Raw genomic sequence first — 23,014 nt, 5'->3', positions numbered from 1 at the left:
GTCCTTTTTTAAAAAACATTTTATTAAAAAGGACATAGATATTAAACTGACTTTGTATTGCCATTATACCCAATGATACTATTACATACCGCTTTACTATGGTACAGTGGGACTCCCACTTCGACAGGGAATGATTCAAGCATGTGAATCTATGAAAGATCCAATACCAGATAAGTTACCTCTACAGGCAGATCTACTCGCACAACATTAGGGTCAACTATGAAACCCCAACCACACGGAACTGAATCTTGAGATTTGCCACCTGAAGTATTAGAGTTTTGGGCCCATAGTTATACTTTTTTAGCGCCACATTTGCGTCATTTTTTTTATGTAAAAGTGGCGCAAACTTGCAAAATACAATTGTATTTTGTAAGTTTGCGCCATTTTTGTGTCAAAAAGTGGCGCAAATGCAGCGCTAAAAAAGTATAAATATGGGCCTTGGTACCTTAAACTTCTAGAGGAGTTCATGGTAAATCTTCAGAAGGCCCTCAAGACCACTACGAGGGCTTCTTGCTAAGCCAAATGTAAAAGAATTGTCAACTACTGAACAGCTCTTACAATTCTCTGTGCAAGATATCTACTACTTGCTGCACTTACAGAACACAAACTTAATTTGCACTTCGATAAAAGCACATTTGGCCATTGTGGCAGCTGACACAAATTAGTCAGTATTTAAATACCAGCAGCAAGAGCCTTAATGGAATGCCATAAAAAAGTGATCCTTGTAAGTCACTGCCAGTCCCCTCCTCGGACCTCAGCACTCATGGTGCTATCTTTTGATTGGTTACACTCTTTCCCACTACAATTTCTTTAAAGCAAGGTGGTATTTCTTATTGTAATAACTTCCCTGTCTAAAGTCAGTGAACTGCAAGCTCTAATCAAGAAACCATTTACTCAATTGAATAAATACGGGGTTGTCCCCTGGTTTTCTGCCTAAAGATGCTATTCCACTTCAAACTATTGATTTGCCATTTTTACCCCCCAAACCCAGGTGCTGGCAGAGCTTTACACACTTTATACATCAAAAGGTAATTCATGTATTACCCTGAGAGGATCAAGGACCATATTTATGGCCTGGTTTGTGTCGCTCTTGCACCATGCAACATGGTGCAAGAGCGACGCGAACCTTAAGTGAGTTTTAAGAAGCCACGTAACGCCACCTTGAGTGACCCTGCGTGGCTTCATAAATCTCGAGTAATGTAACGCAGCGCAAATCACTGTGTTACATTACTCTGCACCAAGGAGGTGTTGCCATGCAACATCCATGGATTTTGATGCATTCACAGACTTCCAAGAACAAGAAGTAAGCCTGGGAATGCACCAAAAAGATGTGCCTCTTCTCCTAGTTTTTTTTTTTTTCTTTTTCCTCTTTTTAATGTGTGCTGCACGCTGGAAGATGACTTGCTGTGCTGCCCTGCACCACATAGTCTATAGCTATGGGCCCAAAGCGTTTGGAAACACCAGACTCTCTTTAGCTTTTGATAAGCCTCGCTTCAGGAAACATATTTCCAAGTTGGTCAGTGCTTGATGGATAATTAAGTGTATCCAAGTCATTACGCCAGAGCCAAATGTACACTGCATGCTGTGCATAGGTCACATTCTACTTACAAAAGGTGAGCCACTATGGCTTTCCCTACATTTGGAAAGCTACAACATGGTCTACTAGGCATATCAAGAATTATTGTGTGGACATTCAGGCCCTGATTTATACTTTTTGGTGCAAAACTGCTCTAACGCAGTTTTGCACTGGCTTGCACCATTTCTGTGCACCAGCCAAGCACCATATTTATGGAATGGTGCAAGCCAGTGCAAAGGGTAGGCTAATGTAAAAAAAAAAAAAGCCTTTTTCATTTCCATCTTCTGAGGCCAGAGTCGAGTGTGTGATAGCCACGTCACCAATACTATTTAGTGGATTCACCAAACCACTATTTTCCACTGCCAGGGCCTGAGGTCTGCATTCCCATTCATCTGGAGCCAACACATAAATGTATCTACATGTAAATGTCTGCATGGTGACAGAGAGGGTTAGATGATGTGACTCTATGGAAACCCATTCGGAGCCCAAAACTTAATGGAGCAAAGACTGTGGGATTAAAAATTTCTGGTAAACTGCCTTAGCACTCTGTGTTATTTTGGGATTTCAACAGCAAAAAAAAAAAACAGGAGTGATTTGGCATAGAAATGTAAAGTTTTTATTTGTATTTTATTTATTAGTATTTATCATGACAACATACAAACCACAATATACTTTTGGACATTGTCCTCCTTGCAATTTGCATTAATGAGGTGTATAGCAAGTTAGTCATAAATAGCGGATAATCATTAGAACATTAAAGTAGTCATTTGCCAGCAATATATAATTCCAAGGCAGTATCAGCAAGAGGAAATGAGTAATTCTTGAAGGGGGAGAAAGCAGACAGGAATTGGGTCACGCATGCATTCTAGCTGATGAGAACAGTGCAGTCTTAGCCCACCACATCGCACACATATAGCATCAGTCTCACACCTATGCCAATGAAAGAGGTTCCTATGCTTGCCCCCTCTCTATAGCAGGTCCCGCACCACCTGCATCTGGAGCCATGCTGACGGGGTGCCCAACAGTCTGGGGGTTGCGACCCAGCATTAAGTTGCTCCTGGCAGTATGCTGCATCTCTCGGCCAGTCAACCTTGCTGCGACCCCATTGTGCTTCCCCACTGGAACAGCATGCCAACTAGTTTTCGTACCCCGCTTGGGACCTTCCTTACATATCCCAAGAGTGTGGTCATTGGGAGTACGTGGGATTATGTCCCCTACCATCGCGTCCATGGAGTCAAACACCTCCTGACAGTAGCTTTGCACCTCGGGCCATCCACAGGCAGAGTGTAAGAAACCTGCCGCGCTGACAGCTTGGGTCAAAACAGAGCCCCATGTGATGGAACCGTTCCGGAGTACAAAACACCCTGTGCAAGAATTTAAAATGAACCAGTCACAGGCGATAGGGGAGACAGCGTGAATATGCGAGCAGCAATATCGCCAGCAGGCATTCGACACTGGAGTGCCCAAATCGCGGACTCAGGCCGCGGGGGCAGCCTCCTGCATAGCAGTGTATAGTCTAGAGATCAGCCGGCGAGGTGTCCGTGAGGTGAGGAGAATCTCGAGTGCCTTGAAGGGCCTTCGGTGCGAAGGGGGAACTCTCCACTCAGCATGCAGAGCGCAGCGTGTAATTGAACGTAGGTGAGTCTCTATAATGAAGTATTGTACGGCACCTGCAGCGCCACATCAGTGGCGATGAATATCACCTCAGTGTCCAGCGATCCCATTGTGGTCAGGCCCACCTTTTGAATTCGTTTGCGCGTTCCTGTATCAGACATCATGGGCACCATGGCGCAAATAGCATGATCGCATTCGTCCTACTCCAGAGCTCATTCCACAGCCCACCTTGTATGCTACTGTGTTTACTGCATTACGAGGACGGCTGATGTCAATATATATGGCTCTTGACAGCCGGCCGGGCCACACCAAGTCGTGTCCCGGAACGGTATGAGGTAATTACTCTATTGGGTGTATCAAGAAATGCATAAATTGAGCCTGAGTGCAGCAGTAGTATAAATCCATATCAGGTGCAGCAAGACCACCCTGTTCAAAGGGTAGTGTGAGATGTTCCTACAAAACACGTGCCTGCCACACCACCCTCACCAAGGAGATCAAAAGCAAGTGCAGACGTCTCCTGAATCTACTAGTAAGCGGCGTTGGGAGGTTTATGAACATGTAGAGGAACTTGGGGAGGACCACCATTTTGGCAACGGCAATCTGGCCCATGAGCGATGGTGGTAGGGACCGCCAGCAAGCCGCCTTCTCCTCCAACCAGATCATCGCTGTCCAGTAGTTTTCCATCCATAGCTTATCCCTGCTGAGCCACATTCCCAAGTAGCTGACCGGCTCCTCTGCCCAACACCGAGGGAATTCAGAAACGTGCAGCATGGCCACATCAGACAAAGAGAACACAACAGATTTATCCCAGTTGATTGTGATTCTAGAAATGTCACCAAACCAAATGAATTCCCCAATTAGGGGAACAAGATTAGTCTGTGGGTCACGAACAAATAGAGAAACGTTGTCTGCATACATCAACACTAGTATCGTCCGTGGTCTAAAAGCAAGCCCTCGATGATGATGATGCCCGAGGAGTGCCCCCAGTGGCTCCATTGCCACCGCAAATAATAGCGGCGATAGAGGGCAGCCCTTCCTAGTGCCTCTAGAAACAGGGAACGCATCGGTAACGGGGCCATTAATGTGCAGTCTGATCAGTCGGATAAATTTGGGGCTGAGGCCTAAGCAGGCCAAGAGCGCAAATAGGAAGGACCATTCTGAGGAATCAAATGCCTTTGTGGTGTCTAAAAACACTGCTGCCTCATGGCTCTCAGGATCTATCGATTGCGCCACAGCAAAATATGTCCGTAGGTTATATGAAGTTAATCTACCTGGGACAAACCTGGACTGATCAGGTAGGACAATAGTCAGCAACAGAGGTAGATGTCTGAAGGTAATCAGTTTTGCCAGAATTGTATTATCAATATTTATTAGTGAGAAAGGTTGATTGGAGTCCCATTTTTCCGGGTTCTTACCAGGCTTAAGCACCGTAACTATCAGCGCTTCCAGCATTGATGGAAGGAGGATGCCATTTTCAATTGATTCTGCTTATACCTCAAGGAGATGCGGTTCGAGTAAGTCTGCCTATTCCTTATAAAACACCACTGTTAGACCGCCCAGACCAGGCGCTTTATCACCTGGAAGTCCCCGGATGATCTGGGCTATATCTTCTTCTGAAAAGGGAGAGTCCAAGAATTGTCTGTGGCCGTCTTCTAACCAGAGAAGGTTAAACGTATCAAAGTATTCTGTGTGTACCTCCGCGCTAAGCGAGTGTGCAGAAGAGTACAGAGCAGTGTAAAAGGTCTTCATTGTTTGTTGCACTGCCATTGTGCCAACCTGGTGACCATCCTGTTCATCCTCCAATCCCTCTGCACTCACTTGCCCATGGCCTGTGCAAAGGTTAGCGAGTGTTCTGTCAGCCCTTTCTCCCTCATCCTAATGCCTAGCCTGCGTGTCTTGCCCCAAGTAGCACACCTCGCATTTTGCCACCTCCTCAGACTGATCCAATTTAGCCCGGGCCTCCGCCAACCAGGCGGTGTCGCCTGTGTCGCCTGTGTCGTAGTAGTTCTTTTTAATGTCACCAAGTTGTTGCTCCACGCGGGCGAGGTCCTGGTGCAGTGCGCACAGTATTCCGTGCTGCTTGGCCAGGCACACCCCTCCCAGTGGGTGCCCAGGGACTGCACCAACCCTTTATTCCGAGTAAAATAGTCTACTATGGCCTCCCGCACCCCATCACAAACGACCTGGTCTCGCAGGGCTCCCAGTGGCAGCCACCAAGTAAATGCCCACCCGGCCTCGTCTGGGATCTGCATCACCAACCGAGCAGAGGAGTGATCGGAAAGCGTGAGGGAGCAGCATGTGTCACAGCACACGTCCAAGGCCCATATTTATACTTTTTTAGCGCCGCATTTGCATCGTTTTTTGACACAAAATCAGCGCAAACGTACAAAATACAACTGTATTTTGTAAGTTTGTGCTGTTTTGTGTAAAAAAGTATGCAGCGCTAAAAAAATATACATATGGGCCCAAGTGTCTGCGTCCCGAGTAGTGACCGACATATCTATGTGGGACCAGCTGTTGTGTGTAGAGTTAATGACTCCTCTGTGTCTCACACCCTACAAGTCTACCAGCTTGTTTCCCTCAACAATTGAGTTTAGCGCTCGTGCAGCTTCTGGATGTGAGGGATGCACATCGCTGCTGCAGTCAAATGTGGAGTCCAGAACAACATTGAATTCGCCCCCCTCCCCCTACAAAAGGGTGCCAGGCCCCAGTGTGCAAGCCAGTTGCCAGACCTCTGTAAAAAAAAAATTCAGGGCTGTCCACATTTGGACTGTAAATGGACAGTAGCCGAAATGGGTGGTCGCACATCTGCAAGCACAACATAAAGACCCGCTGGGTCGCACAGTACTTCCCTGATACGCCAAGGGAGCCCCCTGCGAATTAATATGGAATATGTAACAGGAGTAGTGTGCTGCATGTGATTCCCTGTTCCACCCCACCTGCAGGCGCTTCCCAATATGCACTGTGAGGTGTGTTTCTTGTAACATGCATATATCAATTGCATGTCGTTGCAAATAGAGACTGGTTGCACCTTACGTGCATCATTCAACCCACAAACATTCCATGATAGGCAATTCAACGCATTGGTTGCAGTTTGAGGTAATGCAATGTCATTCATGGGGGAAGACTAAATAGAGCTGTAGTGTCATGTGTGAGCATAGCGCTAGAGTGCCAGGGAACATCAGGAAGGGAATAATGGCGAAAGCCACAGGGACAGCAAACATAAAACCAACATTAACAGTCCACCCCCCTCACACGTCGGACCCCCCCCCCCCCCAAACAGGTCAGAAAGACCAATCCCACCCATAGAACAATCCAGCCCCTCCCCCCCCCCCCACCCCAATGAAGGGGGGTGGTATCATACAACTGCAGACTCATCCCAGGAACAGAGGCAAGGCCTATGTTTCTCGACCCCAGCTAGGAGATGAGTGGTCAGGGAGCCAGAGTTAAATCTCCATCCGACTAGCTGGCGCAGTCCAGCAAAGAAGATTACAGGATCCTTGGGCAGATTTTCAACCAGGGCGATGCTCCACCAGCGGATCAGTCATTGTCAGTGAGGCAGTCATCACCCCAGCCAGGATTGAGCAGGCTTTTTAGGAACTGTTTTCACAAACTTTGCAGCCGCCTTGGGGTCAGTAAGGAAGTGAAGATTTCCACTGTGATATACCCAGTGAAGCTGAGAATTAGGCAGAGAGTATGAGGTATCCGTCTGGAGCAAAGACCTTTTCACTGGTAGGAAATCCCTGCACGCGTGGCCTGGACTGCAGGAGTGTAATCCAGAAATATAGGAAGGGCATTATTCTGAAAGGTAATTGGGCTTTGCTCTCTGGCCAGGCGAAAGATGGTGTTGCAGTCCCTATCACTGAGTAGTTTGGCAATGATGGGCCAGCACCCCAGGGTGCAGCCTTGGTCCCAGCAGTACCAAGAACAAAGCTCCAGGGAAGACTGGACGTAGCATGTCCTCCCCATAGTCCTCCATACAACTCATGACTGTGGACTCGGACACACCCCCCAGGACCCAGAGGTTGTTTCACCAAGAGCGGGCCTCTAAGTCCTCATTTTTATTCTGGATTACATTGAGTACTTTTTTCCATTACCAGGAGCCACTCATCGGACATTTGCCGTCCATCACACAGGTCCGAGGTGCAGCGCTCCAATTGCTCCAGCCTGGTGTCTTGATCGTCCACTCTGTCTTTGAGATGATCCATCCAGTCAGTGAGTTGATCAAGCTTAGAGTCAATGCCCACAAGGCTATGTTTCAGATCAAGAAATATTGCTTTAATCGACCCAGTTGGAGCTGCATTCTTGGTGGGCAGCTCCACGGGGATGTTGTCACCTCTCATCTGAGTCGAAAGGGTATGCCTAGATGTCCCGTGCTCGCTATGCCACCACATTCAAGCTAGCCTGGCTGATGAGTGATACCCGAAACAGGATGCTTCTTTCTGGTCCAGAGAGGACCTGCTGTTCCGGCTGGACTGTTCCCATGGGGAGCGGGGTCAAGACTGATTTGCAAATGGCTGGGTCCAAACTGGAATGGAGTGCCAAGCAGAAATACAATGGATTTAGGCCCAGATCGGTAAATGTTTGACATTGTTCATCATTCCGTCCATCATCCGTTCTTTTTGATGACAACTAATTTACTGCACGCTGAGGTTAGTAATTTCTAACTTATTCTTGCAGTGCAACATTAGAGTATTGAATACTTTTTTTTTTTTCAATCTCCTCTGGTTTAAGCGGCATAGAGACGCTTTATTTTGTGACCTGCACCCAACAAACAATTAAAATAATAATAAACAAACAGCAATTACCTTATTCACCCATCTTTTCTTAATTAGAAGTAAATCTTAACTGCATCGCATAGAGGCTGAAATGTTTAGAATTGTCAACAATACGTGACGTCATAGAAGCTAATTATTTCTTTTGCTATTTGTCTTGCAATAGCCATCATCAAATGCTCAAAGATGAACAAAAGTGTACGAGGAAAACACTTTATTGTTGGTGGCATCAGCAAGTTGAGTGGAAGACCCCCCCAACTTTAACTCCCTGGGCAGCCAGGGCATTATACTCCTTCACAGCTTTTTCAGTTTGTAGGACCACCACCTCAATGCCATTCTTCTTCAGATACTCCACTGTAGAGGTGGGGACCTGCAAGAAAAGAAAAATACTATGAAAGGCACATCACAGATGAACAGCATCTTACAGTGTTGCTACTTATTTATTTAGTATTATTAAAGGTCACCTCATAGCATTAGATTGCCAAAGAGATGTTCAATAATCATTTCCTGAAACATCTGTCGAATAAAGACCGTATTTAACCCTTGTATGAAACAAGTAAGTGTAAGTGACGTAGCAGTGAACAACCTCCAATGTGTGGACAACATACATGCTGAGTATGAAAGACTGATGGTCTTACACTAACATATTCAGACAAGTACTAGGTGGCATATTTACGAGAGGGTTCTGCCGTGCTTGCACCACGCAATATGGTACATGCATGGCGCAAACCTCTAAGTCAGATTTTTAAAGCCACTCTGCGTGGCTTTGAATGGCTTCAAAAATCTAAAGTAATACAAGGCAGCACAAATCGCTGTGTTGCATTAGTGTATGCAAAGGGAGGCATTCCGTGGGTGTTGTGTGGGTGTTCCCATAGGCCCATATTTATACTTTTTTTGTGCCGCATTTGCGTCATTTTGTGATGCAAAAGTGGCGCAAACATACAAAATACAATTACATTTTGTTAGTTTGTGCCGCTTTTGCGTCATTTTTTGATGCAAAAGTGGCACAAACATACAAAATACAGTTACATTTTGTTAGTTTGCGCCGCTTTTGCGTAAAAAAAATGATGTGAATGTGGTGCCAAAAAAAGTATACATATGGGCCATAGTTTTTTTTTTTTTTTTTTACACATTCCCAGATTTACCAAACCTAGTAAACCTGGGAATTCACCAAAAAGACACCCCAGGAGAGATGTAATGAGGACACATCTCTTTATTTATCCTCATTTTTACCTATGCAGTGCACATAGAAAGAGGAAAACACCTCCCAGGATTGTTTTTTGTGTAGAAAGGTGCCCCTTCCTGCCCAATACTATCCTGCATGCAACCCCGGCACCCTTGCACCGGGGTGTAAGGGTGCCTGCGTTGGCGCTAGGCTGTCAAAACGCACAAGGGAAAAAGGACAGGAATGTGCCATGCTGAATAAATACAGCACATTCCTGCCCTTTCCCTGTGATGCAAATCACTTGCTGCGCTGCCATGCACCACCAAAGTCGTAAATATGCCCATTTGTTCATATCCGAGAATGATGTCCAAGGATTTTAATTGTATGGGGTTAGCATCTCATTCCAGCTGCCTAGTCTCGTAACCAACCACTGTGGTGGAGTGAATCGTTACACCTGTTTATCAAGCCATGTTACTCGCAGTCTAGGAGTCATATCGCCGAAACGCTGCACTAGTGCAGAAGCTTGGTACTTTTATTTTGCCACTTGTTTGATAGGGAATGGGGCCAACCAATGTTCCTTCTTTCCAAAATATTTTAGCACTGGGGCAAAAGAAAAGACCTTTCTTTATGGTACATCACACTTTGCTTGTAGTTCATTTACATGTGTGTCATAGAAATTGACAACAAATTATTCTTCATTAATATTTTTTTTTTAATACCCGGTGTAGGGCACGCTGATTTAGCTGCTTATGTAATAAAAAAATGTTACCTCATAGTCTCCTATTTTACTTTTGAAAAGTAAAGTATTTTTTCATTTTATGTAAACACAAGAAAACTAGCATGAGCCCAGGTTGCTTCTTTATTGCGCTAGAGCAAAACTGGTTTGGTGAACATACGATGTATTCCGTCTGCTATGCCGCAACACAGCAAACATGGCCCCAAAAGATGTTCTGAGCCAGTGCAAACTCTCTGTATTATAGCCTTAGATACTTTGGGTAATTGTGCCTATACCTTTTGGAAACCTTTGTGCAGTTTTACAAATTCATAACAGTGATAGCCTCATTTAAAGAAGAATCGAATTCTAGGAATGTTTTAACCTTTTGATGCCTTCTAGAAGTCGATTTTATTAGACTGCACGCCGCATTCTAGGTAACCAAAGATTCCACTGTGCCTGCGCTTCCAGTTGTGGGTCCACTACGCTGCAGCCATTATGGCACAGGGGTCCCCTACCCTGAAGGTGACCCCAATTCAGCCAAAAGCATATGAATATGTGTAGGATAATTAAGTTTTTTGGGCCCCACACCATTGCCTGCAGAGGCCCCATCATTTTGCACTCAATGAGTGAGTGAGCAGGCTCTTCACTGATGTACCATCAGATTGGGGCTATAGTTCAAGAATATTACCAGTATTTTCCATGAATGAGCAGCACACAACTCAAAAGATCTAACATTTACAGCTAAACGTCCCAACACTCATTCCGCTGCTTCAGTACAAGCCTTGATGAATGAACAAGAACAGATAGGCGCACAAATGTAATCTTCAAACATGACATTGAGATACTTCCTACACAGAAGTCACCTACACTCTTCCATCCAAAGCACTCAGTGAGGCCCTTAAAAAAATAAAACATCAATCACCAAACACAGTTTTAGATTACAAACTGATCAGCACAAACACAAATATAGTGACATAAAAATGGTTAAATCTAACGTTTGTCCTATGCGTATAAGGGATTGGTAATAATTCACTGTATGAAAATTACAAGTTCTGCAAAGACAGACCATGATATAAGGAAATATTATTTTTGTTCATCTGTTGCTTAGTTCATGGTAGCAATCTCAAACGTCGACCCAGATTTACAATTTGTATAGATTTTTGAGAAACATAAAGCTATACACAAGCATCAACTTCAATAAATTTTCTATCAAAAATACTATTTGTAATGGAAAGTTGCTACGAGCTCAAAGCCAATTGTCCTTGCATCCAGTGGCACCAGATCCCTGATCATGAAAGCAAAAAAGACGTAGAGGGTTGAGAACGGTGGCGGTTTCTGTACATGGGCGTTGGGGCTCCGCCCCCTTTACAATCAAACTAAGTGATCATTTTTTTTTCTTTCTTAAGTTAAAAAAGAATACCCTCTTATTTAACTTTATAAAACAGGGGGCGCACTATCTTCCTCGCTCACCAACACCAGCATTGTTGTTGTTGCTGTTGTTGCTGTTGCTCAGTCCGGCAAATGACGTGACGTCACATGATCACTTCAACTGATCCCCAGGCCAAAAGTGAGTCTATTTGCTAGGCTGACAATCTCACATCCCTGAGGCTGGTGAGGTCATCAGCTCAGCAAAGGCCCAGCATCAAGGCCTAGTCTCCACCCCCTGATGACACAGAGGCCAAGTTAGCCCTGGGCGTTTTTGATTTAAGCCCTGAAGCGCTTAGCTTCCACGTCAATCAGGGAGTGGAGAGCATTGTCACCCCACCCTTTCCCAACTTGCCAAAGGGTGTGGGTGGGACCTCACCCCGTGACGTGCTGGGAAAGGGTGTGGCAGGTGGGAAGGCCTGGACCGAAAGCACTGCAGGATAGGTTCCTGTTGAGGTGTTGCGAGTTGTGACTCGTCGTGGACCGTCGTCCCCAAGTCAGAGAAGCGGCACGCCACAATGTAAGAAACACAAAAGGTAAAGATTGGTTTTGTTGATTGTTTATGATTATATTTCTGATTTAACTGTATCTATTGTACACAGCCGTCACCAATGTTCGACTATATGACGGTTCGCTAAGGCTCTAAGTGGCCATTACGTGCAGAATATAAATTGTGTATGACTAAATCTAAACTACATGCCGGGGAACCAGGTTTGTGTCTTGGTGTCGGCTCAACCTCCTGTGATCCTGGGCAAATCACTTCATCTAAATCTCCCTGTGCCTAAAAATAAATAAATGTGTCTTTGTGTGAGGTAACTGATCTGATGTAAATCGGTCCAATACATTCTTATACACTGGCATGAAAAGTTTTTTGTTTTTTTTTGCTACTACGCAGTAGGGCACCTGTAAGCAGCGCACGCAATGCTGGCCATGACTCAGACACTATTGAATGGTGAATGGTGGTGTTTTGAAGGCCACAGTGCTTGAATATCAGAGCTCTGTGCTGCATGTCGAGACTGCGACTCTCACTCACATCAGCCTGTGCGTGGCGGTGGTGGCACGCATGCAACTGTAGATAGATTGTGAAATCATGGCTGGCAGTGCTAATGAATTATGGTAGAGACTGACAGAGCGCCACTGTTTGGCAATTGGAAATGCGCAGCTTAATTATAAATGAATTGATTCATTGTGAGCGACTGGCGTCCCCGAAGCAAAGTTGAGCTTCTCTGACCGATGCTGTGTTTAAATTTAATTCTGCTTGGTCTGAAGCGGTACACATGGGCTACTACTAACTATAACCAGCACTGCAGCACGCCGAGTTGAGTTCCTACATGTTGACACCTCACCTTACTTTCAGCTCAGAGACATACTGGTTGGAAAATGTTGTTTCCAACTATACTAAAAATGTCACTTAGAGAGGATGTAGTGTTTCTATCATACTCGCTTCAATTTATTCACAGCTTACTGCTTTCCACTACACAGTTTCTGTTTTAGACGACCGGCACAGCTGGGTGTTCGGTCACTGTGTTATCACAATTCTTAAAATAAATTGACATAAACAGCCATTGTAAACTACCCGATCCAGCTTCACCTCCCCTAAAAGCACCCAAACATGATCTCTATCATAAGTCCTAAAGTTTCAAAGTTTTTAAAACGAGGAAAGACCTGTTAACTTTTTCGAAAGTATTGCCAAAAACTGTGGTTGATTTGATCTGCTGCTTGCAAATATAAAGAAATAAAACTTGAATAATTCACAATGAACTGTCGCCGCACTTCAAAGGCCAGAGTCTGGTGTTTTCTTCACCAACATAGTTGCGAGCTCTGCATTTTTATGTCCTGACCAATGGCTTGTAGATGCCTCGAATAATAGAACTAGTTCGCCAAAATCACATTCTTCAGCCCCTTCCGAATGCAACCAATACATTTAAGCCGTTGTTTCGGGACAGAAGCAAAAACACAGACTGCCTGGTAACAGATCCGATGGCCTTGCTCTGTAGTTTACCCTGCTGTAGAATTATCTTTGGGAAAAGGAAATCCCCGAGAGATCCAGTTTTCTTTGATCATACACACTAGTGCGCTCTTGTGACGGGGCCAGAGAGTTAACAGATGTGCCGTGCAGTGCAGTGAGCTTTATCTACATCACCCAGTGACAGAATACATATTACGTATAACTTATAACATATATTCTTAAGAATATCGATATACCTTATAAGTTAAATAAGATGCAGAAGTGGCATCCTACTTGCAAGCAGTTAAAGAACATCTTCCCGCCTCGTTTAGCCTTTTGTAATAACCATAGCTTCTAGCAAAGTTTTGAACAAATAGTATCTTTTGTAACAGGACACGTTTTATTGTAAAACGCACCAAACCCTTTGGGTAATGTTTGCACTTTATAAATCTTCTTGCTTTCTTAAATGTGCTTTAAAATGCCCATTTGCTCTCTCTTTTTCCAAAATTTGCCTGAACCCTCCGCGTGATGGTTGGGCTCACTCGCTTTGCTCACTCTCTGCGCAACATTCATCCCAAACTTTTACACCCCACCCCTTTCAAAGGTCACCAGCTGCCACTGGTTGAGAACAAGGAAAACACCCCTAAGATGTCACACAAAGGCAGATCAACTAAAGAAGCACATCTTGGCTTTGGCAGAATTCGAGCAGCAAATCGGGCACAAATAATGAGCAAGCTAAATGTATCAAGTGATACGCCCATGGTTAACATGAAATTTCTGCAGGTTCAAATCTACGCAACCTACCTTTAGGCAGCCGTCCTCTTCTACCAATTTGCACTGAAGAGTGTACTTCAAGTACAGTTGTCATGGCAGAGCCTGCTGGATTGACTTTGGGCTGTGCTGCAAAATTTACGTACAAAAGCATAATCTGCATGCAACTCTTTGGAAATATAGCACTGCACAATTTTTTTTTTTTACAGCTTGCATACCGCTGCCCATTTTTTCGTTACTACAGACCCCAATTAGTTGACTGTTATTTTAAGTTTATTGAGTATGAGCCCAAATGAGTTCACTTGATGACAGATGATTGTTGCTATATCAACAGGTAACAACATAGTGCAATAGAGGTATCTATGGCAAGCAACTACTGATAATCCAGTTTTGTGGTGCAAAGGGGAATGAAGTGTGGATAGGTAGGGAGATCCTGATCAACCCTTTCAACGCAGATGGGGCCCCACTGGGGCAATGCACTTAGTTAATATTTTTTCTGGAAATCTTTTTATTACACAGAAGCACAGCATACCTCGACCAATTCAAACAATACGTTTCTCGGCTGGTGTTACAAAGAGAACAGTACAATACACTATCAGCATCTCCATGAGCTGAGCACTCCGTAATGGTGCACAAATATGTATCAGACATATTTCTGTAGAAGTTTACGCTTTACCCAAGCCCATTCCTGGCCCAGCTACGATTCCACTAGGGTCACCACTTAGTTACCTCTTTAAGCACTCTATTAACCCCAAACCTTCCCCCATTTCTTCTGACATCCCTGACTCTGATAAATCATATTCTCTGTTCTTTGGCATCAGTCTAGGTCTGTCACCCAGTCTGCCACTCCTCGATGACAGTCCGCGCCCCAGGCCCGTGCATGTTCCTCTTGGCCACTCCAGCCACTAACATTAACCAAATCCACTTAGTGAAAATCTGAGATGTGGATTTTAGGCCACAGGGTTGTGCTCTGATATGAAAAAGACAACCTGCAACCATAACACAAAGACGTTTTCTGTGACTTGCACAAACTAAAGTATGGAACTATGCATCAACGAAATCCAGTGATGCCAAATAATCCACTTTCAACAAGAAGTATTTTTTATAGTGTGACCATACAAAAGCCAGTTTTTTGTTGAAGCAGTGGAGATTTTGAACTGGTCGCCAACCTAAAATATTTTTTATACTATCAAAATAAGCTAGCGTACAAACTCTGTCCCTCTGAGATGCTGGCATCTCCTCTATAGCTTTTACCCTTAGTAGCTGAGAATCTCTACATTTAGCTATTTTCCTTGTCTGTGTCTTTCCTTCTTTGGTAGATTCGAAGGGGGCATTTTTGTGAATTCTAATGTATATCTGTCCTCGACATTATCCAGCACCCACCTTCTGTAGCTGTATATTGCCAATTGTCTAAGAAACAGCTAACCCTTCCTCCCACCCGCCGGGTGAAGTGGAAGACAGAAACCTTAATCAAGTCAGGTTTGATTCCCTTCACCACTGGATCGCAAAAGTTTATTTCCTCTTTGCAATTGTCCCTGCTTCCTATAATTCATTTTTTTTATTTATTTCTTGTCTGAGAAAACATTCTTTGAAAATAGCCAAATCCCATTCAGGTTGAATAGCTGTGACCCCTTACACTAAGACCTTGCTAAACCATTACTTGATTTCTTATGGAGACTTCTGGCAGCTATGTTTTTCAGGGTAAGCTTTGTTCTCTCTTCCTTTCAAATGTCTGACTGCGGCTTAAGTCAGGAGTCTACGCCTAAGCAAGATCTAAGTGCGTCCTATTTCACCCTCAAACCACATTCTCTGATGTTGTGATAGACAAGGTAGTCACTTAAAGGATTCAGGAATACTATATTTATGATCGGGTATTGAAGAAATCTGTTATTAAGACACCAATCAACATTCATCATCCTTTTTGGTTTTGGCCCAGAACTAAGCAGTCTCCACTGAAGCACGGTGTCACAAGGAAATTACCCAAAGTTTCACCCCTTGATCAAGGTGTTTATACTTTGGTCCCAGAAAATCAAGTCCTATCTTGTGTACAATTCATGTGCAATGGAGTAATCCAAGTAGTCTACACTATTCGGATTGGTCGATCTCCAGGTGTTGACCAAACTGATCTTAGCCAACTACTATGCCTCAGTATGTGAGAGTGAGGCTATTACTCCTGCTTCTTGTGCTGTCTTGTCAACTGTTCCTTACCAGGTTCCAGTCTAACCCTGCCAAGAGTGGCCCTCTGGAATGTGATACGAGCTTTGGGATAGAGGATCTCAAAAAAAGTGTTCTTGTCTACTATTGTAAGCATATATCTATGCGAATGTGAGGACTCTGCCCCCAAGCGTGTTGTTTAGAAGCAACCATCTACCCACTCCATCTAAGAATAAACTGGAGACCAAAAATCCCACATATGGGACCTGCAGGTCAGCCTCTCAAGCCGTCTTGCATTTAGCGGAAGCTAAGTATTGGTGTGGGTACGCCTTCTCTATGTATCTTTAGATAAGAGGTGTAACTCTTGTAACAGACAAATGTCTCCTAATTTCTCAAGTGGGTGTACGGTCGTAAGGCTTTTAACTGGGTTATGTAGTCCCTCTAATGTTAAACAAAACAACCTTACTGTTCCTTATTTTGGAGCTCTCTGTGGGTTGGTGCTCCAACAGGCTGTTCTGCCCTCCCGTGGTGGTGTGTTTGTAGTGCGCATGGTATGTGTATGCCTCTTTTTCCCATGGAGTCCTCAAATCCAGGTCTAAAAGATGTATTCTTGAATCAGTCATATCTTTTCATTACCTGTGCACTGTGCACTGCTGATTAGTCTAGATCAACATTTGGCGGACAGCACAGACATATCAAGTAGCTTCTAAGAAGCCGGTTGTCTTTCTTTGAGAATGGCGCTCATTTCCTCGGGAAGATTATTTACACAGGGCAGTTTTACAGATCATACCCCAATAAAATCACTAGCAATGATTTACGAAATATGCAGCCAGCGTATTTATTGGTTTTCCCAACTGAGTCCTATTTTCAATCCCCTTTATCCGGAGACACCGATGCGTCTGTTTCCACCTGGTTTAAGATGCTGGGGAAGATTCCGTCACTTCTCCACTTGACCTATTTTGTCGAAGGCAGCAAGGGACACTATAATCAGCGAAATAAACAAAAATGCTCTCTCTTCATACCACTGTACCTCTTAAAAAATTATGTAGGAGATATGATACTCGAAACCAGCTTTCAAGGTTGGTCTAAATAAGGGAAAATGTCATACCATTTGTCCCTGGAACACACAAAGCATAGCAATTGTATTATTTTGTGTACTCCTGTCTCAGTTGTTTTAAATGTAGGTATACAACCATAGTTCAAGTCCTTCCCCACACACTTTGGACCTAAACACAATGTTCCATCTTTCCACTCTAATGAGATAGTCTGAAGTGGTTTTATAGTTTCCACAGCTGCTCCCCACTATTTTCCAGAATGGTTTAGTGTCCATTTGTGTAATCGCAGTGTTTAATGTCACCTAAACATTCTCGTGCACAATTCTCACTCCTTTAATTTGTATCATATGCCGTTTTCAATTCAGTTACTCTTAAATGTCCTTGTTACTACGCTATGTGAAATGTTTAACACTTTTTTGCTGTTATTCCTATATTAAACTTTTATACCAGAAATCACACAGGTCCCCACAAGGAGTCGGCAAACATACCCTGTTCCAATTCTATTTTCAATTTCTGAATTGAAAGAATGATATTCAGTTGTAGCCATAGTTTTACAAACGTTTCCTTTATTGAACTGTTTTATCTCATTCTTAGAACTAGTAACGTCAAGTTCCCCGCCAGTCCTCCTTAAACAATTTTTCATGTCTCGTTCCCATAACTCAAAAGTGAATGTTTGTGGCTCATGCTTTTTATCAGTACTCATGTTTGCTACTGCCACACATCGAAAGATTCTGCCTTGCACACCGATTTATCAATGTTACAGGTCAGAAAATCCCACCAGATTTGTGGGGGAAAGCATTATGTAGGCAATGACTTCATTTCTGTCAAGAATTCCACAAAAACGGGCACTATTATATCAATGCCTTGAAATGCTAAGAATGTAACAAGGGTGGCCAGCATTAAGCAAGAATGGGCGTTGCCATGGCGCCAAGGATGACGATAATAGGCCAGAAATGACATGTGATCCAGTGATTACTTCATTTCTACATGAACAAAGGAATTACTGCCTGCAGTGCACTTTGGCATTGCTTAGTGTAGTATATGTATATATATATATATATACACATTATATACATACACACACGTATATATATATACACACACACACACACACATATATATATACACACACATTATATACATACACACACACACATATATATATATCTATACACACACACACACACACACACACACACACACACACACACACACACACACACACACACACACACACACACACCCCCCCCCCCCCCCCAACCACAAAATATAGGGAAAACGCTTAGAAACGCACACTCCGGATGTGGGATAAAGTCGTAGAAAGTAGTTTAATCACAAACACAACGCGTTTTGGCTAAACACAGCACCCTCGATCACGTGCCAAGTGTTGAGTGTGCGTTTCTATGCGTTTTTTTTATATATTTTGTATATATATTATATTATACTAAACAAAGCGCTATCTCGATCTTATCCCAAAATTGTAAGTAATTTAAAGCATGCACTTGTTCTAAGATGGACCCCGGCCACAACGAGCTTTCTCTTGTGAGTTTACTGTGTCATCCCATGTCGCCCCAGTGTTCCCTGGAGTAAACTGTCGGTCCACAGTTGATCTGAGGTCCTGAAATTCATTTTCTAATGGAGAATCACCCGTCTGCAACTCTCTCAATACTGTCTCTCTCAGTATTGCCTCAAAAGGATGACATTTCACACGACACTTTTGGTCTCTAATATCTCTAAGGTGTGTGTTATCAATGGGGTGCAGTATCATTACAGGGCCTGAGACCTGGGATACTGCATGTCAAAAAGAGAGGAAAGGGGGCAGGGTCTGCAAGAGAGGTTTGTGCCGCCTCTTGCAGCTGAATTCTCATCTAACGATATTAGTCTCTGCTGTGACCCTGATAAAGAAAGAATAGGAGGGGCCTCTCTGGACCCAACCAACAGGAATCAGGAGAGAAAGGGTAGAGGACCGCCAGGAAGCTCAAGTTCTCTGGAAAGATAGGGGCCTCCTGCTACCATTTCAGAAATGTTGTGGGAAGCCCTGGATACGGCCAGTGTTCATGAGTCACAGGTTAACATGCACAGTGGTTTGTATGAGTGTTCCTGCAGAGAAGGCAGAAGTACTTACCACAACTTGGCAGGTCAGGTTTGATTCTACAGTTTGAACCTCATGTAGTGAGGTCTCATCAGCCCACTGGATCCCCTTCTGCCACCCTATCCCCTTCCACAACCAGGCCTAGGGGGGACAGTGTTTCATCTATGCTGCCCTCTGCTTTTTTTTTTTTTTACTCTTTTCCAAGCTAGGGAACAGAGTCCCTGAGTCCTAAAATGGCGGTCATTGCATCTTTGTTGCTATGGTGACGGCGGATCGGATCTTATCCCAAGACCGGTTGGCTCTGCGTCATTAAATATCTATACATTTTGAGCCTTAGTTTCTCAAAAACTATTGAACAGAATTACACTAAATCACAAAAAGCATCCTTTCTGGACCAAGATCTAGCTTTTTGCAAAATGTTTGGCAATTTCGTTCCACAGTTGCGGTGGTCCTGTTTAATTTTCCTATGGAAACATTGATGGAGAAAACGTGTTCTGGGACCACTCCCTTTCTCCTCAGCTCCCTGTTTGAGGGATCACCCTGAAGCTTTCCAGGAAGGAGCTGAGGTGGATGAGTATTTGTTTGGGAAAGTTTCATGAAAATTACTCGAACATCGCCAAAATTCATTTCTTACATTTGTGATATTGGATATTTTTTATACCTATTTGTGTGTACATACTTGTATACATGTAAGTGTACACACACACACATTTATACTGTTAAGGTTAAAACACTTAAAAAGTCATTTACATGCTAACTGAAGACCAGTGAACCCCCAGTCACTAAATTAAGCTGAGCTCAAAACCCTGGTAGCCATGGCGCAGAGCAGACAAGCTAAATTTAAGGCAATGTGTAGAGTATTTGTGCAGTACCAATGCAGTAATAACGTTGAATGGTAAAACAATAAAAACGCCAAATTGAATTAAAATAATAGGGTACATTTCATTAAACAAAATGACAACAATCCAATAAGGGTAACCGTAGATATGAGTGAATAGCAGGTCCAGTTCTTTGAGGTTTCTTCTCAGGTTGCAGACAGTATGTCAAAGTCCTCTTCTGCATGTCCTCAGGGCCTGGAGTTTTCTGAAGTGAATGCCTGAAGGTGCTACATTTATGCCTGGCACAAGGTAGGTGGGTGGAAATGATTCCCAGGAATGCTTACCCACGGAGGTAAAAGTTCCTGGAGTCAGCCCTACTCACTTTGGGCATTTTCAAGATGGCTAAAGTCTTTGGCCACACCAAACATGGGTGCTGGGGGTGTGTGGGGTTTGTGTGCTATGGTAAATCTAGAGTTCGCCAACATCCAACTATAAAATCCAGTTTGAGCAACAGTACCTCAAATAAATCCAGAGCCAGACGTTGGTAGAACAAAGTAGGGGTTTCCAGCAACCAAACAATGGATACACAAGAACTGTTTTGTCTTGTTTTCACCCTTTGAAGTACACCCCAAATGTTATATGTAAATCTTTCGGGAGACATGTCAAGCAGGGTTTGACACCCTAGAAGGATTTGAAATTGTAGTGTAAAAAGAGGTCCAATTGATTGGAGCTACCTGGCTGGGAAGACAAAGGCAGGTCCCTACCCAGGTGACCGCTAACATGTGCCTATGACAAAGGAGGCCTCTGAAGTTAATCCAGTACCTTGACCTAACCCCATTAGTCATCCTGTCAGGGGAACAACACTATCTCTCTATATCCAGGACTTAGCTCTCTGCTCTGGGAACAGTTTTCACACCTTTTCAAATGCTAATTAGGAGATGGCAGAAATGGGAGAATAAATCCAAATGGACATCCACAGGCTTTTGACTGGAAAACTACAACTTTCTAAAATTGCCTTTCTGTGAGAAAGTAGCCTCTTTCTAGCCTTGTTACCCCCACTTTTGGCCTGTTTGTCAGTATATGTCAGGGTGTTTTCACTGTATCACTGGGATCCTGCTAGCCAGGGCCCAGTGCTCATAGTGAAGACCCTATGTTGTCAGTATGTTTGTTATGGGTCACTGGGACCCTGCTAGCCAGGACCCCAGTGCTCATAAGTTTGTGGCCTATATGTGTTCCCTGTGTGATGCCTAACTGTCTCACTGAGGCTCTGCTAACCAGAACCTCAGTGGTTATGCTCTCTCTTTACTTTAAAATTTGTCACTAACAGGCTAGTGACTAAATTTACAAATTCACATTGGCATACTGGTACACCCATATAATTCCCTAGTATATGGTACTGAGGTACCCAGGGTATTGGGGTTCCAGGAGATCCCTATGGGCTGCAGCATTTCTTTTGCCACCCCTAGGGAGATCTGACTATTCTTACACAGGCGTGCCAGTGTAGCCTGAGTGAAATAACATCCACGTTATTTCACAGCCATTTACCACTGCACTTAAGTAACTTATAAGTCACCTATATGTCTAACCTTCACCTGGTGAAGGTTGGGTGCAAAGTCACTTAGTGTGTGGGCACCCTGGCACTAGCCAAGGTGCCCCCGCATCGTTCAGGGCAAATTCCCCGGACTTTGTGTGTGCGGGGACACCATTACACGCGTGCACTGTACATAGGTCACTACCTATGTACAGCGTCACAATGGTAACTCCGAACATGGACTTGTCTAAGATCATGGAATTGTCACCCCAATGCCATTCTGGCATTGGGGGGACAATTCCATGATCTCCCGGGTCTCTAGCACAGAACCCGGGTACTGCCAAACTGCCTTTCCAGGGTCTCCACTGCAGCTGCTGCTGCTGCTGCCAACCCCTCAGAAAGGTTTCGGCCCTCCTGGGGTCCAGGCAGCCCTGGCCCAGGAAGGCAGAACAAAGGATTTCCTCTGAGAGAGGGTGTAACACCCTCTCCCTTTGGAAATAGGTGTGAAGGCTGGGGAGGAGTAGCCTCAGTCCGGTGACTCTTCAGTCCAAGTTTGGTGGAGGTAAGTCCTTGCCTTCCCACGCTAGACTGCATTGCTGGGTACCGCGTGATTTGCCGCTGCTCCGGCTCCTGTGCACTCTTCCAGGATTTCCTTCATGCACAGCCAAGCCTGGGTCCCCGACACTCTAACCTGCAGTGCACAACATTCTGAGTTGTCCTCCGGCGTCGTGGGACTCCCTTTTGTGACTTCGGGTGGACTCCGGTTCACTTTTCTTCTAAGTGCCTGTTCAGGTACTTCTGCGGGTGCTACCTGCTTCTGTGAGGGCTCCCTACGTTGCTGGGCGCCCCCTCTGTCTCCTCCTCCAAGTGGCGACATCCTGGTCCCTCCTGGTCCCTCCTGGGCCACAGCAGCACCCAAAAACCCTAACCACGACCCTTGCAGCTAGCAAGGCTTGTTTGCGGTCTTTCTACGTGGGAACACCTCTGCAAGCTTCATCGCGACGTGGGACAACCATCCTCCAAAGGAGAAGTTCCTAGTCTTCTTCTTTCTTGCAGAACTCCAAGCTTCTTCCAACAGGTGGCAGCTTCCTTGCACCCTCAGCTGGCCTTTCCTGGGCTCCTGCCCACTCTCGACACTGTCGCGACTATTAAACTTGGTCCCCTTGTCTTACAGGTACTCAGGTCTGGAAATCCACTGTTGTTGCATTTCTGGTGTTTGTTCTTCCTGCAGAATCCCCCTATCACGACTTCTGTGCTCTCTGGGGGTAGTAGGTGCACTTTACACCTACCTTTCAGGGTCTTGGGGTGGGCTATTTTTCTAACCCTCACTGTTTTCTCACAGTACCAGCGACCCTCTACAAGTTCACATAGGTTT

General features: G+C 44.5%; 1 protein-coding gene across 2 annotated transcripts in view; it reads right to left on the bottom strand.

The window, feature by feature from the left end:
- Window positions 1–8,164: 8,164 nt before the first annotated feature.
- The window catches only part of AAMDC (adipogenesis associated Mth938 domain containing), an 80,909-nt gene continuing 66,059 nt past the window's right edge, over window positions 8,165–23,014 (bottom strand). For both annotated transcript variants that reach the window (XM_069203920.1, XM_069203921.1), the window contains exon 4: window positions 8,165–8,335. In XM_069203920.1, coding sequence (XP_069060021.1) covers window positions 8,195–8,335 — 141 coding nt within the window. In that variant the 3' untranslated portion in view covers window positions 8,165–8,194. The remainder of the gene's footprint in view (window positions 8,336–23,014) is intronic.

This window comes from Pleurodeles waltl, chromosome 8 (genome assembly GCF_031143425.1).
Source record: "Pleurodeles waltl isolate 20211129_DDA chromosome 8, aPleWal1.hap1.20221129, whole genome shotgun sequence".
NCBI lineage: Eukaryota > Metazoa > Chordata > Amphibia > Caudata > Salamandridae > Pleurodeles > Pleurodeles waltl.
Note: the sequence above shows the minus strand (reverse complement) of the source record. Positions and strands in the feature narration are given on the sequence as shown.